Consider the following 16,125-nt stretch of genomic DNA (forward strand, 5'->3'; position numbering starts at 1 on the left):
GTAAACATGGGACGAGCTGTGCCTGTCTCATTTTGTTCAGTGATTGAGCCGAATTAACAACCCGCTGTGGCTCACAGTAGATGCTCTTAAATGCATCTGCAATCAAACACACCAGTCAATTGCAAACTGGAGCTCAGCAACAAGATCACCAGTCAGCTGTGTGGACTCTGATCCCATCTTGTACTTTTATTTCTTTCGTTCTTGCGGTCATTGCCCAACACGTGAAAGCTAAATCAGTTGATCAAATATGTGACATTATAAAGTCAAACACATCAACAGGATTTTTTATTTTTTTTTTAGCCGTCTATTGTAACTGTGTAAAATGTTGAAGGTTGCTAATCTGTTTGGGATACGACAATATTGATAACAATTTAAAAAAACAAACAAAAACCTGAAAATGTAACTGAGACCAGTCCAAGAGCAGGATTTTAACTCTTCAGTAAATATTGGACTTGCTGTGGTGGATAATGCCCGAACAGCCTCAGCTGGCTGCTTTTGATGTGGAGGAGCAGCTCTCCTTTCTGCCCCTCCTGGATGGTCCAACTTCTCACCCTATTTCTACGTGAGAGGCTAGCCATGGAGAAAGATCATTTCTGCCGTATGTATCCGTGGTGTCGTTCTTGCTGTCATTGCCCGAAGCTCACGACCATAGGGTGAGGGTAAGGACATACCTCAGCTGGACCATTGGATACCATGAGGATCATGGCCTCAGACTTGGAGGTGCTGATTCTCATTCCTGCTGCTTCCCACTCAGCTGAGAACAGTGCAAGCTGGAGGTGACCACCTGATGAAGTCAACAGAACCACATCATCTGCAAAAAGCAGAGAGGAGACTCTTAGGCCATCCAAGTGGAAGCCTTGCACCACTTGGTTCTGCCTAGAAACCTTATTGTTGGCTATGCGGACCAAGCTCTTGCAACACCCCTTACTCCCGAAGAAGCTAGCACAGGACACTCCAAGAGACCACAAAACGTGTGTAGACTTGTTGGGCATACTCTCATGCACCCTCAAGTATCCTCCAGAGGGTAAAGAGCTGGTCTAGTGTTCTGTGGCTGAGACAAAAACCCCATTATTAATTCTGTATCACAGGTTTGACTAGCAGACGTACTCTCCTTTCCAGCACCCTGGCATAGATATTCCAGAAGTGGCTTAGGAGTGCGATTTCCCCTATAGATGATGATGTTCTCCTCATGCCCAGACTCTGCTTCCTCTATGGTAGATCTGCCAATGTGATTAAGGAGGTCCTCGAGGTATTCCTTTCACCGCCTGACAATATCCTCAGTCGAAGTCAGCAGCGCTCCACCCGCACAGTCCAAGTAGAGGACAGGTTTTCCCACCGGAGTCACCTGTGGGCTTGCCAGAATTTCATCGAGGCAGTCCCAAAGTCTTTCTACATGGCCTCTCCATCCTGCTGGGAGGCTGCCGAGGTACGAGACCCTGGTGGGTCAATCTCCGACTACCAAGACTAGTTACTGGGACACGGAACATCACAAAAGTCTTTCCTGTAATCTTTTAAAGTGCTTAGCAATAGCAGGCTTTCTGAGGCTCTTTCATCATTTTCCTTTATACATTGTCTGAATTTTCCATTCATTTTCAGTTCTGTTCTTGGCGGTTTTTAGAGGAGTTTTTTAAAGTCCCTTTAACACTCACTTCAGAATCATTCGAGCAATAAATACCAACAATAACCAAAGTCTGATAGTCATAAAACAATATTTTTACACCAACAAAGCAATTCCCAAAGAGCTATTAGCTGAACACTTAGCATGTCTCAGCATGGTGTGTAGTGTGTTATTAAAATGTGAGGAAACTGGACAAGTGCAGGATGAGAAGAAGTGGCAGGCCTAAAAACACTAACTACAAAAGATGAACAGTACCTGAAAGTCATGACCTTAAGAAATAGGAAAATATCCAGCAAGAACCTGACACAGGAACTTCAATTCTTTCATCTACTGTTCACTGAAGCCTCATCAGTAATGGTCTCAGTGGAAGAGTGGCTGCCAAGAAGCTGTTTTAAGGAAGGAAAGGCCAAGGTATGCCATCTTGCACATCAGTTCTTTGGGAGTAACTAACATTTATGACTAAAATTGTCATGAATATGTATGGAGGGGGTCAGGAAAGAGGTACAACAATCAGTAAAACAAGGGTGGAGGCTCTTCCATTGCCTTCGGCTGAATTTCAGCCAGTGGTGTTGGGGATCCTGACAAAATTGATGAAATTATGAACGCAGAAAAATCTGATTTTGATCCACCATTTAATACCATGTGGAAAACATCTGATTGGCAACAGCTTCATTTTTCAGCATGACAATGATCCCTAACACTGCCAATACAGTTAAACCATACCTGGACACTATTGTGTCCAGTCATGGACTGACTTCCCTATAGCCTGGATCATCTTGGCAGAGAAAAGAACAAAAGGCAAAGAAGAGCTTTGCATGTCCTTTGAGAAGGCTGGAGAACTCTTCATGAGGACTACATAAAAACATGCCAGCCTGCCCAAAGGGCTTCAGGGTGTTCTGAAGAATAAACAGGTCATACCAAATACTGACTTTGAATTCATTCAGATTCAGAACTGAAAACAAGTTGGTTTTTTGCTTTGTTTTGGTTTTTTTGTGCTATTTGTTCCAATATATGTTTACAATGTTTAATAAAACGCTGCACCTATTTCCTATTTTTCTATGAAAACAAAGAAATGAGGAATGGCTCCAGACTTTGTGCCTTGCTAAGTTTGAACTTACTGCTGAAGCTCTAAGCTGCCTGCAGAGGGCAGCATCTGCTTTCTCATCTCGTTATTAAAAACAGTGTGACGGCTCAGAGCTCTTATTTTGTCATAACCAATACATATTTTTATGCATCTAAAAATATTCTTGTTTTATTGACAGGAAGACAACTCTGTTTCAGCATCAAAGAAAGCTATTTTATCACGAAATAACCCACCCTTTGAATTTCCTGCATTTTATTCCTTATTTGTTTTCATAAAGTCTAAAGTAATTATTTGCCAGTCTTGTACTGTTCTGTAATTTTTTGATCTGCCTTTTTTATTTAAAGGATATATACATGTGACTTGGATTACTTTTTTTTTTAAACCTCTATATACTTTTTATTTTATCGATTTGTTTTTCGTCTTAATTCTATCCTGTAGCATTTCTGGCCTCTCAGGACTGTTTTAATAAATCAAACCCAGTCAGCTCTGCACATCTGTATTAAGGATCTACTGTTTACTGCTACACATCATTTAAAAGGGGGGAAATGCACACAAACCTTACCCCCCTCTCTACTCTACATTGCTGTACGCTAAAAGTACGAGCAGCATGAGGAAAGTGGACGATGCGATTAAACAGGTAAAAATCAAAGGTGAATGTCATCAGCTTGCTGTCTCAAAGCAGTCTGGATAAACAGGGGCGGATCTACAGGGGTGGCATGTGCCACCCTAAAATGATCTCTTGCAACCCCAGTTTTGCATATCACAGCGCTGTTTATTAAAATAAGCTAGCATTAACACTTTGAGCCCAGCTACAATAAACATTGCCTATAAATTCTTAAACTAAATATCACATAGTATCACATGGAGACTTAGCCAGGCCGATTTTTTGCACTGGCACAACTAATTTGTGTGGCATCTTATTGTTCTCTAATTTTAGTTTTAGTAGAATTTTTAAATGGTTGTACAACAACGCCAGATGCAGTAGCTGAATTTTTTTTTAGGTAATATTTGTATATAACTGTATTGTTTACAAAATTAGTGCATGCGTTTTTAAAATTTACAATTTATATTTGCATTTCAAGTTAAGAAAATCATTCACTAAACATGTTTGTGGTTTTTATTTCACAGTAAAAACTATAACTTTTTCCTACTCGGTTTTGTGTGGTTTTCAGAAAAAATAACTGTAACTTCAGACATGTGTGATAGTGCTGAAGAGTATGATACCAAACAAGGTAAAATAAAAAGTAGTCAAAAATGACCAATGTATCCTGGACCCCAGAGGGTTAACCCAATAAATCATGAAAAGCTAAGTTTAAATTTTTGGTGGAAAAAAAGTGTTCATAACAGTGCAGTTCAGACAGTTCAGAGTCTGAGACTGAAGTCAGACTTGGGTTTGGAAATAAACTACCCCATGTTGTGTAGCTCTCTAGATTTTACACTTATTGCACTACATACTTATTTATTATAGAGGCTATACAGTACATAAAATCAAAATCCACATGTTTTATGTAACTGAAATGTTTAATTATGTGGGTTAAAGAAAATAAGAAAGTTACAGGCTATATTTATATGAAATGTGTATTCCTACTGTATTTGATGTTTTTTTTTGTTTTTTTTACCATATATAATTCATATTACACAATGTAACACCTGCATGTGTGTGAAAAAATGGCTTTGATTTTGCCACTCTGTTTGATTTCCATGCTATCCTAAGAAAATTTCTCTAGATCTGCCCCTGTGGATAAAACAAGCCCACCCAGAGTGCTGGGGAGTGTAGCCCCTCGGACCCAACCCAAAACAACAAAGCTTCTGTGAGCAGTTTCCCCGTGCCTCTCTTTCCTCTCTTTCCACAGAAGGCTCTCAGGAGCAGACAATATTATGTTGAGGAGAGTAAACTAGATCACAAAAGAAAGAGACAGTCTGCCTGTCTGTGACTCTTCACAGATGTCGATATGGCTCACTTCAAAGTGAGAAGAGGAAGCACCAGAGGAGGTGTTAGAGGAAGGCTGTCTATCCAGACGGAAGTGTTCACTGAGCTGTTCATGAAATCAGTGATATTTGAGTGAAATCACTTGGGCCTCCTTAGGGAGCTCGGCTTAAAATGTACTTTTTTAAGAGTGAAATTAGACCCCAGTTAGCCCTCTGCTCCCTCTGCCTCAGCAGCAATGGGGCTTTTATTAAGCAAAGCCTGTCCTGTCTGCAGCAGGTCACACCTACAAGTCTCTCCTAATGTGTGAAAGCAGACGCTACCTGTGGGGCACGATCACACCCTTAAAAGAGCACTTACATGAAATGCCCCTCTCCCCTCTATGCCTAAATCCCTTTGACGCTCATCTTCTCTGCAGGAGAAGACACACAGTTTTGTTTTCTTACTGCTACTGTGTGGGGGGCAGGGGACAAGCTCACAACAACACCTCTCACAGCTCACTTCTGACACCCCCACATCCATGTATAAAGCATATAAACAATTATGAAATGCCTAGCTGTTGCTATAGTGATCTCATTAGGATTATCTTGGCCTAGGTCTGGATCATAGACTGTATATGAACAGCTATGAACAACCAAAGCTGCCACACTATTTACAATGTATATCATATAGGTCTTGATAAATTTTAAAAGTTTATCAAGACCTACTGAAACGTATACCAATTATAGTTACATAATGGACATGGATATAATGTGTAGACTCTCAGCTTTCACTTGATGCTATCCACATTCAAATTGGATGAAGAGTTTAGGAGTTTCCGCTCCTTAACATGTGCCAGTCACTTTTTAAAGGGACCAAAGGTAATTGGACAAGTGACTCATAGGCTATTTCATGGACATGTGTGGGCAATTCCTTTGTTGTGTCAATATCAATTAAGTAAATAAAAGGCCTGGAGTTGATTTGAGGTATGATGCTTGCACTTGGAAGAATTTGCTGTGAACAGACAACATGCGGTCAAACCTGCTCTCCATGCAGGTGAAACAAGCCATCCTTGAGCTTCGAAGACAGCTCCGAGAAATTGCTGCAATATTAGGAGTGGCAAAACCTACAGTTTGGTACATCCTGAGAAAGAAAGACAGCACTGGTGTGCTCACCAACACAAAAAGACCTGGATGACCACGGAAGACAACAGTGGTGGATGATCACAGAATCATTTCCAAGGTGAAGAGACACCCCTTCACAATGGCCGACCAAGTGAACTACACTCTCCAGAAGGTATCATTATCCAAGTCTACCATAAAGAGAAGACTGCATGAAAGTAAATACAGACAGTTCACTGCAAGGTGCAAGCCACTCATAAGCCTCAAGAATAGAAAGACTAGATTGGACTTTGCTAAAATACATCTCAAAAAGCCAACACATTCTTTGGACAGATGGAAAAAGTATGGAGAAGCCATGGAACAGCTCACGATCCAAAGAGTAGCACATCATCTGTAAAACACGACGGAGGCAGTGCGATGGCTTGGTTGTGCATGGCTACCAGTGGCAGTGGGACACTAGTGTTTACTGATGATGTGACACAGGACAGAAGCAGCTGATTGAATTCTGAGGTTTTCAGAGACATACTGCTCAAATCCAGCTAAATGCAGTCAAACTGATTGGGTGGTGTTTAATTATATGGATGGACAATGACCCAAAACATACAGCCAAAGCAACCGAGGAGTTTATTAAAGCAAAGAAGTGGATTACTCTTGAATGATCACATCAGTCACCTGATCTTAACCTAGATGAGCATGTATTTTACTTGTTGAAGACTAAACTTCAGATAGAAAGGCCCACAAACAAACAGCAACTTAAAGCCGCTGCAGTAAAGGCTTAGCAGAGCATTTAAAAGTTGGAAACCCAGCATCTGGTGATGTCCATGAGTTCAAGACTTCAGTCTGTCATTGCGAGCAAGGGGTTTCCAACCAAAGTATTAGAAGTTAACATTACATAATTTCATTTATTTCATTTGTCCAATTACTTTTGAGCCCCTAAAATGAAGGGGGTGTGTTAAAAATGATTTAGTTCCTCTCAATTTAATGCAGTCTTTTTGTTTAGTCCTGAAAATCTGAGTTGTTTCATTTAAAATTCATTGTGGTAATTTACAGAACCAAAATTAGAAAAAAAATGATTCTGTGTGTGCATAGTTTTTTTCTGGGTACTCCATCTTCCTCCCACAGTCCAAAGACATGCAGTTAGTGGGGTTAGGTTAATTGGTAATTGCCCATAGGTATGAATATGAGTGCGAATATTTGTCTGTCTCTCTGTGTTATCCCTGCATCAAACTGACACCTGTCCAATGTTTACCCTGCCTCTCACTCTATGGTAGCTGGGATAGGCTCCAGACCCCCTGAGACCCTGATAAACAGAACAGGATGGGTGCTATGCAGAGCTTTGCAGACATCATGTTTACATGTTGTAGCTGTGTACTGTCAGCATGGGGCCGTGTCAAAAATATGTGGAACATCTGGTGATGTGGCCTGCTCTTTCTGTGTGTTTGTGCTATTTGACTTAGCCACTGAACGTCATGTTGCACAAAGAATGTTTTCCTGTACTAGAGGGAATGCTTTTGTGTTAAATCTATACCATAGCTACTCCAAACCCTTCTGAAACCCTGCTACACCATATCCTGATGTACACCTCCCTGGTTATGTATGAGGCAGCTTGTGCTACTTAAATAGACTCTCACAGGTTATACATAGACAATTAAAACTCTCCGTTTCACACTCTTTCTACTTGTAAGTGCTTCACTCTCTTTCCCTTAAACTTCCAAACCAATCAGCATTTGTTCTTTACATGGTAATGATGACCAGTGATTCCTTGTTTCTCCCTTTTCTTTTTTCCCCCCCATCAGATGTCTTTGTAGTCTCTGCATTGGTATAATCCAACTTGCTATATGCAAACAGACACAACTCCATCTGTCTTCTATGAAAATGTAGAATTCAGAGCTTGTTGAATAGGTTTGGTTAAGACTAACCCTTAAAGGTACTTACTGGAAACTATTTTTTACATTTTTAAAACCTTTCAAAATTAACAAAAGCCATAAACAGAATGTGAAGAACATGTGCAAGTGAGTCAGTATATTTTTTTTTATTTTACCAGCCAAGCCATTAAGAGCAGATTATTATTATTATTATTATTATTATTATTATTATTATTATTATTATTATTATTATTATTGTTGTTGTTGTTGTTGTTGTTGTTGTTGTTAAAAATCCAAAAAGAAGTAGTAAAAGTTAAAAGAATAGCAACACACATCCAAAAACATTTCAGCCCTCAGTGGTAAATTACTACAGCTGATGGTAGAAGTTTTATTTAAATTGTCTGGAGGTAATTACAAAATGGACCTTTAATATCTTGAAATTCGACCTTCGGCTTTTGAAGCAAATGTGTGAACCACTAAACTATGCCTACGGTGTTTAGGGCACTGTCACTTTGTAACGTAAAATTGTCCTTAACAGCTTCGACCACCAGGGGATGATAGTTGTCCATCAACCACAAGTACAGACAGGCTTTAAGTGGGGGGAAATAATGCAGCTGGGATATTAAAGGTGAATTTCTCTTGATATTTGACTGAAAACGAAAATTTCTCATGTTTCCTGTTAGCAGGAGTTAAGGTCAGAGAAACAGCACTTCATGGGGAGAAGAGGTGCCTTAGCATTTCTGCCCAGCATCACAAACTTTACGAGGACTTCAGATGAATAAAGCTTCCAGAATTCTGAACTACTACCTTTGTCCCGTTGCACCCATTTCACGCACTCCACAGTTACAGATAAATGATGTAACGCCAGCCGTGGACTGGCGCCTCTGTGGAATTGCAGATAATTACTTTAATAGCAGTGTGTGTGTGTGTGTGTTCTCCTGTGTTGCCTGAGGCAGTATCCTCCTGTTGTCTGTTGGCCGCAAACCGCCTGCGGATGTTTTATTTCTGCGCTCAGTGAGTCATTACATGAATGAAAGCATGCTTAACAAATGCGTGAGATTATTAACGCGCATCATCTGTTTGTTTGTTTTTTCTTCTTCTTCTTTTTTTTAATACAGACACCATCTGCGGATGCTATAAAGCTTGCGCGCACACCTATGTTTTGCATTGTCGGTTGTTAATGGGTAAATGTGTACTGTGTGCGTGCGTCCAGGGTGTGTGTGTGTGCGCGAGCCGTCTCGGTGGCGCCATGTGCTTTTTTGGATTGCTAATTTCTCTGACTGTCCGCTCTTTCCTGCAGCAGCAGTGTGATGGCCTGAAGGGGAGAGGCTCATCGCGGCGTCAACCTGGCTGCCATCGGGATCACCCTGCAGGTATCTGCGACTGTCCACACTGCGCACACGGCTGTTTTACAATGCACTTACCTGTGCTCAATGAAGAATCTGTCAGTACTCTTTATATAGCTTAGGGTAATTTATATCATGCAAAGTTGTAAAAAAAAGTGGGGAGGATTACATCACATATCGGCTGCACCCATATCACTGAAAACACAGATAATAGTCCAAGACCTGCATTATCATCAGGCGACAGTATGACTGTGTGCGGGACAGCTGTTAACCTGCTGGAGTGACTGCTGCCCGGACCAATGGCATCCACTACTGATAAATGGGATACGTTATTATGGAAATAAAGAACGATGAATGAAAGCCTCAGAGTGATCAAGCTACAGAAGAATAAGCAGTGTGAGACCGGAAACAAGTTGATTATGTCAAGAGAATAAATCTTCAGGGGCTACCTGATTGGAACATAAGGAGCAATAAATTATATAATAATAATTCCTCAAGATGACTGTGCAAAACCTCAAAAAATTCTAAAAGAATGCTATGTTTCTTTTTTAAAGTATAGTGTTTAAGGTTTAACATATTAATGTCACGATGCGTAACATTAAAATTTTCTGTTAACATTATCCTTCCATTACCAGTGTAACTGCATCTGCTTATTTATTTAGTAATGCACTAATAAATAGGAGATCCCATTTGTTTTACATAGATCGATAAGAAAACATGCTTCATGTTTAGTGTCCATTTCATGTAATTTATACATAGAATTTATTCATATAATTTATCTTAATACCTTAATTTCTCTCATTCTCTCTTTTTTTAAATAGTACTTTCCTTTTTAAAATACTTTATAATTTTTGCCTTATTTTGAAAAGAGCCACCGGATGGTTTGTTGTACGTCCTATCACTAACTTCTTTCTCGGTAGGCTGGCCAATCAGATTAGAGGAGGCGGAGCTCTGACTGACCACAGCTATTTCTGCTCAATCGTGCCTGTCCCTTGTAGTCTTTGGCACAGCGGAGTTGTCCGTGTTAAGTGTTTGTTTCTCAGTCGTGGAATACAAAAGTGATGCTTCGACGTGACCGGCTGCAGAGCGAGACAGATGAAGACCAGCACTGACAACTTTATGACTCGGTTTCACTCTGTTCAACGGAGTATATATCTTTTCTTTTGTTTCTGGGCTTGAAGAAGAGGCTGCTGTATTTTGTGCGCTCCGGTAACAAATTCGCGAGGCTCTCGGTGGCTCCATGCGGGAGAGGAGACATTTTGGGGTGTTTTTTTTCCCCTTTTTCCTTGGCGTTCCAGTCACGATCGTGAGCTAGCGCGTTCCGACCCCACGAAGGCTTAATTTTTCGCCATAGCTTCATGTAAATCTTTTTTTTCTCGCGCTGCTTTCTGCCCAGCGGACTCTTCTGCTGCTGCTACTGGATATATGAGGACTCTTCTTGTGCAGTAATTTGGTGTAAATGGATCGCCAGTCCAGTTTCATTTCCATTTGGCTACAATTGGAACTCTGTGCCATGGCCGTTCTTCTGACCAAAGGTACGTGTGGACTTTGCTGCGTGGACAGAGCGTGTTTGTTGGCTTCTTCAAAAGAGGATAAACAGTGTTTTGAAGCGATAAAAACGAGGCTGAACTTAACCCTCAGTCGACGGCTCCAGGCTTCTGCGGGGCAGCTTACGCTCGCGCCAGTGTTTGCGGGAAAAAAACCCGTCATAATTAGCAAGAAAATGATTTAGCATTTGGTCATAAAGTCGTACTTTACCAATGAGGGAATCATAAACGTGTTTGTTTATTACTGGGGTTCTTTTTTCGTAATAAACATATTATTCTTCCAGTCGTCTTCAAATTTCAGTTCATTTTATTCAGTCATACCTCCCCTTTAAAAAATAAGAGAAAACTTAATAACAGCAGCGGAAACAACAATAACTACCTCTGCCCTCATTATTATTGTTTTTTTTTTTCCTGAAGGCATGACATACCTTGTTTTTTTTCAGTTAAAACCTAATTTTTAATAAGACCTAACCTCTATACATTGTTATTAATATAATAGTAATACACTGTGATTAATCCTCAAGTGTGTAATACAGTTCTTAGCAGCTAGGCTACACTTAATAACTCCACTAATGTTGAAGCTGCCATTCATACGAGACTTAGCAGGGCTAGAAAAGCTTCAGTACTCCCCCCGCCACCACCCCCCTCAGTCCACAAAGGGGCCTCTCCTTTCTAATGAAATATTCTCCAAATGACCTGCCTGGGCCCCACCGCTCCAATCATTCACAGGGAAAACACTGATCTGATGAATGTGTTCCTGCGCTGCTAAGTTGGTGCAGTCACAGACTTTCGGGCTTTTTAGCTCTCTCATTCCAGGTTTTGTTCCTGAGTCCAGCACATGAAAGCTTAAGGGAAGTCTTTATATGTGGAGCTCTGATAATTTTCCTCAAAATAAACCAGTCACGGAGTATGTGAAATGACATTTACATTGGTCGTCCTGCAGTGGTCCTTATACTTATAATAATAACAGTAACAGAGGGCATCAAAGGCAAACTAAGTTGATAAATATGTGTTTCAGTGGTTCTGTTTTGTTCGGGCAGATCCTTGGCCCAGATTTCTGTTTTGAGAAAGGAGCCCTGGATGAAGTAATGAGTGGGCCCGTGTAAGAGCAGTTTGCCTTAATGATAAGGTTGCTGGAAGCTCCTTAGATGGGACCTCAGAGCTCCCGCACCCAACCACCACACCCATACCCATACCCCCAGGCAATTTTGCATGCAAACTTTGGATGGGGGAGAAAGTTTGCAGGTAAAAAAAAAAATCTCTTCCTCTCTTTACTAATTTTCATTTAGGTTGAAAGAAATTGACGTTTGAGACAACCCACTAATTACAAGCTACGTGGTTCCTGTTTTAGAATACAGAGAAAAAGAACCATTTAAACGGGATGCTCTTAAATGAAGGTGTGACAGGTGAACAGGTTAAAAACAAAATCCTGTGATCTCTTCAAAAGTTACCAGGTTGTTTAATGCAGGGCTTAACAGATACTTTTAGAGCAATACTTCAAAATAAAAGCAGGGTATACCACTATGGGAAAAGTTGAACTACAGTTGGTGTAAAATAGAAGCCAGCATGAGTTTAATTAAAAACACGGAGAAAATCAGCTGCAAAATTTGTTTGCATGTGAGTTTTATATTCACATGGTTGGATGTTAAAGCCAAAATAGCCATGGTGACTCTGAAACCTTGAGCGGATTAATGTCAGCACAGGTTTCCCTAACGCTGCCTTTTTTTCCCCACTTTTAGGAGAAATTAGGTGCTACTGTGATGCGCCGCACTGTGTGGCCACCGGATACATGTGCAAATCAGAGCTGAACGCCTGCTTCACCAAGGTTCTGGACCCGCTCAACGCCAACTCTCCACTCACCCATGGGTGTTTAGACCCCATTGCCAATGCTGCGGACATCTGCAGCAGCCAAAGGGCCTTGGATGCTCTCAGCGGGGCGGCAACACTGGAGTGCTGCAATGATGACATGTGCAACTACAGGGGCCTACATGACCTGGCGCACACCAGAGACTCGACAGGTAAGGTAAAACAGGGTAGCGGAGCTGAACTACTGGCTGTCGGGATGTTTGTTTTTAGACTGTAGCTACGTTTTTAGAAACGATGGCACTCTGTGGAGGGATTTTACGAGTCCTCTTCAGCAAGTACTCCCATGTTTTCCTCCATCTAGTTCCAGGAGCAATACATTGAGCTCTAACGTTCTTTAAACACTTGATGTTTATGGATATTCAGACCACCCTTGCCCCCTTCTGCCCCCCCACCCCAAGCTTAATAGAACTTTGGTTTGACTTTTAATGGGTTCCAGCTCTGTGCCTGGGAAGGCAGGGAGCAGCCCGTTTACCTTTAAGCACTTGGAAAGAGATCAGATATAATCTTTTTCCTTTTTTTTTTTTTTTTATTATGTGTGCACCATGTAATTTTCCCACTGAGCAGGAATGTGCCTCATAGAATGAATATGCATGTTGGGCAGAAACATCAGCTTATAGAGTCATGAAAAGGTGCACGAAGAGTCAGAGAGGAAGGACGGCAGCTCTCCTGTGTGAACCCGAGCACAGCAGACTATAGTTTATTAGCTCAAATTAATTTCTGGCTCTCAGTTCGGGACAAGGTGACTCATTTGTTTTTGCCCCTGCTGGCCTTTCTGACTTGTGTGTTCGCGTCTGTCTGTCTGTCTTATTTTCCCTCTTTGCGGTTACTTTACTGGCATGACTGGCGAGTAGAGCAGCTCCTTCTCATTAAGCTCCAAACAGCAGTTCAAACATAATCACTTGCTTTAAGACCAGGCTCTATGGAGCAGTGGAAACCATATGAGCATGCATTTAACCAGATGATTTTTTTTTTTTTTCCATGCGTGTGTGCAGATGGCCGCTACCAGCCAGACAGCAACAACAGGAACCTGGTGACCCGGGTTCAGGAGCTGACCTCAGCCAAAGAAGTGTGGTTCCGTGCGGCTGTGATCGCTGTGCCGATCGCTGGCGGCCTCATCCTGGTCCTGCTCATCATGCTGGCGTTACGGATGCTGCGCAGCGAGAACAAGCGGCTGCAGGACCAGCGGCAGCAGATGCTGTCGCGGCTCCATTATAGCTTCCACGGCCACCACACCAAGAAGGGACACGTGGCCAAGCTGGACCTGGAGTGCATGGTACCTGTGACGGGCCACGAGAACTGCTGTCTGACCTGCGACAAGATGAGGCAGGCTGACCTAGGCAACGACAAGATCCTGTCTCTGGTGCACTGGGGGATGTACAGTGGCCACGGCAAGCTGGAGTTTGTATGACCAGTTCCTGTTGGGAACTGAATGACTGACACCTCCAAGAAACAGCCAGGACTGCCTCTCAATTGTTGGCTTTGGCTCTTTTGTACTTTAAAAAGACATTCCCACGTTTTTGGTCCTTTGGACTGTTGGGTTGTTTTTCGATTTGTTTTTTTTAAACATCAGCGAAAAAATACGAGACTGATCTCATGCCTTGTGGTTTTTGCTAGAGGAGCACTTTACTTGAAAATGAAAGGCGAAGCAACGAGGAGCTGTATTTAAACTTGAGAGGGCAGGGCTGAGGTAGAGTGAGAGCTCTGTCACCGCTCCCGAGGATCCTGGACTGTTTTATTTTACACTGAGCGCTGAAGGATTCCAAATCTGTCTTATTTGCACATTTGTAAAAAAAAAACAACAACAGCAACAAAAAAACCATCATTGCTTAAGACAACAACTCAACACTGACACCAGGGTACAAAATAAAATGACTTGTGTGAGGAGTAAAAGAAAAATAAAAAATCAGTGTTTGACTGTAGGTGTGCACACTCCTCTGTGTATGTTTCATGATTCAAGCTTAATGTAAAGATTCTAAATATATATATTTTTGTCTGATAAAACTGACCGGCGTGTGTCTTATTCTGGGTGAATGTCCAACATCTCTCTCTGTGATCAGACTATAAGCTTGATTGAGTGTGAAAGAAGAACTTCCATTAAAAGTGACTTTTTATTTATTTGCCGATTCACGCTTCTGTTTTTGCTACATATTCAGCTTTGAAATGTACCATCCGTGAACTTTACAGACACACTGCTGGGGCTGTTGTGAAGTTTTTAGTGACTATCAGATCTTGTTAAAAGCACGCGCTAGGGTGGCCTTTATGTTGTGTGTGTGTGTGCGTGTGTGTGTATCTAATGGAGCTAACAGTAAAGTCTTGTTTTAACGTAGAGCTGCTATCTATCTCAGTTATTCCTGAACCCTCAGCAGAGGTCAGGTTTTCAGCTTCATATAACTCCCTCTTCATGGGCTACACTTCACACAGGAAGTAGTAAAGATGTTTCTTTTCTATACTCCACTCTAAATGCCAGTAAGAGTCACCCAAGTTCCCCCGTCTGTGTTCATCAGTGTCAGTGAGGAGGGATTGCAATATTGAAGCACAAACTCACTCCTACACGTTTAGTCCTGCTGCTGCAAATGCTCAACAGAGCACCAAAGGTGTATCAGTTCACTGCTGAAGATGGGTTAGCCTAACCCTAACAAAAATCTTTTCTCTTCTTTGTGATATTTATTGAAACTACAGAGTCCAGCTGTTCTGAAACAAAAATGTCAATAGGTATGTCTTTAGTAGGAAACAACAGACAAGCAGTGGATGGAAACTCAGAAATATTATTGCGGCATACTCATCTTTGGCTTTGCAGGATTATTATTTAAAAAAAAAAAACAATAATAGTTATTCCTTGTTGTTAAAAGGTTGGTTCACCCAAATTACAACGTGCCGTTCAGCAAAGCTCTTAGTTTGGAACAGAAACATTATAGGAGAGAGTGAAAGAGCCAGCACTTAAAGAAGCCTGATCTATGGGAGATGTCCACAATAACAAAGATTTTGGGAGAAGTATAATTCTAGGGGTGAAATGGCTTTTGAAAACATTTGTGGTGCAGTGATCAGACTGTTTTTTAAGTGGTTGCCAGATTTGACTTGTACATATTTTTATCTCCCAATGGCCACTGAAATTAAAAGTTTAAAGTTAAAATAACCTTCCTAATTAGTTCCCGTAGGAGCAGAGGAGAGTGCCAAGGAGAGTAACTTAATTTTAGAAGGATCCTGTCCAGGCTTCAGTCTCTACCAAGGACCTCGATACAACAAAAAAGTCACTTCAGTTAAAACTGTGACAGTGTGCTATAAGCATTATATAGCAACTACATGGGAAATGTGATTTTTCTTTTCATTTTACTAATTGAAGTAACCTGACTCTCAACTAGTGGAAGGAAAGTGATTTAGATGTGTTACATACAAATGAGAGGGGGAAAAATATCTGACTTTAAAAAGTTGATTTTAATGCTCAGAAAACAGCATGTAGCAGAACATAATGGAAGAGGTCAACCACTGGCAATGCAAGTACAGCATGTGTATTTAAGATTTTACATGTTTTAAATGTTACTGAAATGTGACATTTGCGTGCACATACAGTTTCATATAAATTTGCTGACTGTGCCAGGAGTTAGCACAGGCTGCCACAAATGTTTGTGTAGATCGCTTTTAATGTCTTTGTGAAGCACTGGATAGCGTAAAATGGAAATCCAATAATTTACAATACTTGAATAAGTATATTTAATTAGTTTCAATTTCAATTTCAATTTTATTTATATAGCGCCAAATCACAACAACAGTCGCC

At 41.1% G+C, this 16,125-nt stretch overlaps 1 protein-coding gene across 1 annotated transcript; it reads left to right on the forward strand.

Moving 5' to 3' along the window:
- The first annotated feature begins 9,940 nt into the window (after nucleotides 1–9,940).
- bambia (BMP and activin membrane-bound inhibitor (Xenopus laevis) homolog a) lies at nucleotides 9,941–14,665 on the forward strand. Its single transcript, XM_063483435.1, has 3 exons — nucleotides 9,941–10,475; nucleotides 12,227–12,505; nucleotides 13,346–14,665. The coding sequence occupies exons 1-3, from the start codon at nucleotides 10,400–10,402 to the stop codon at nucleotides 13,759–13,761; spliced, it is 771 nt and encodes a 256-aa protein (XP_063339505.1). The 5' UTR covers nucleotides 9,941–10,399; the 3' UTR covers nucleotides 13,762–14,665.
- Nucleotides 14,666–16,125: the final 1,460 nt, after the last annotated feature.

The sequence above is a fragment of the Pelmatolapia mariae genome, linkage group LG9 (genome assembly GCF_036321145.2).
Source record: "Pelmatolapia mariae isolate MD_Pm_ZW linkage group LG9, Pm_UMD_F_2, whole genome shotgun sequence".
Classification (NCBI taxonomy): domain Eukaryota; kingdom Metazoa; phylum Chordata; class Actinopteri; order Cichliformes; family Cichlidae; genus Pelmatolapia; species Pelmatolapia mariae.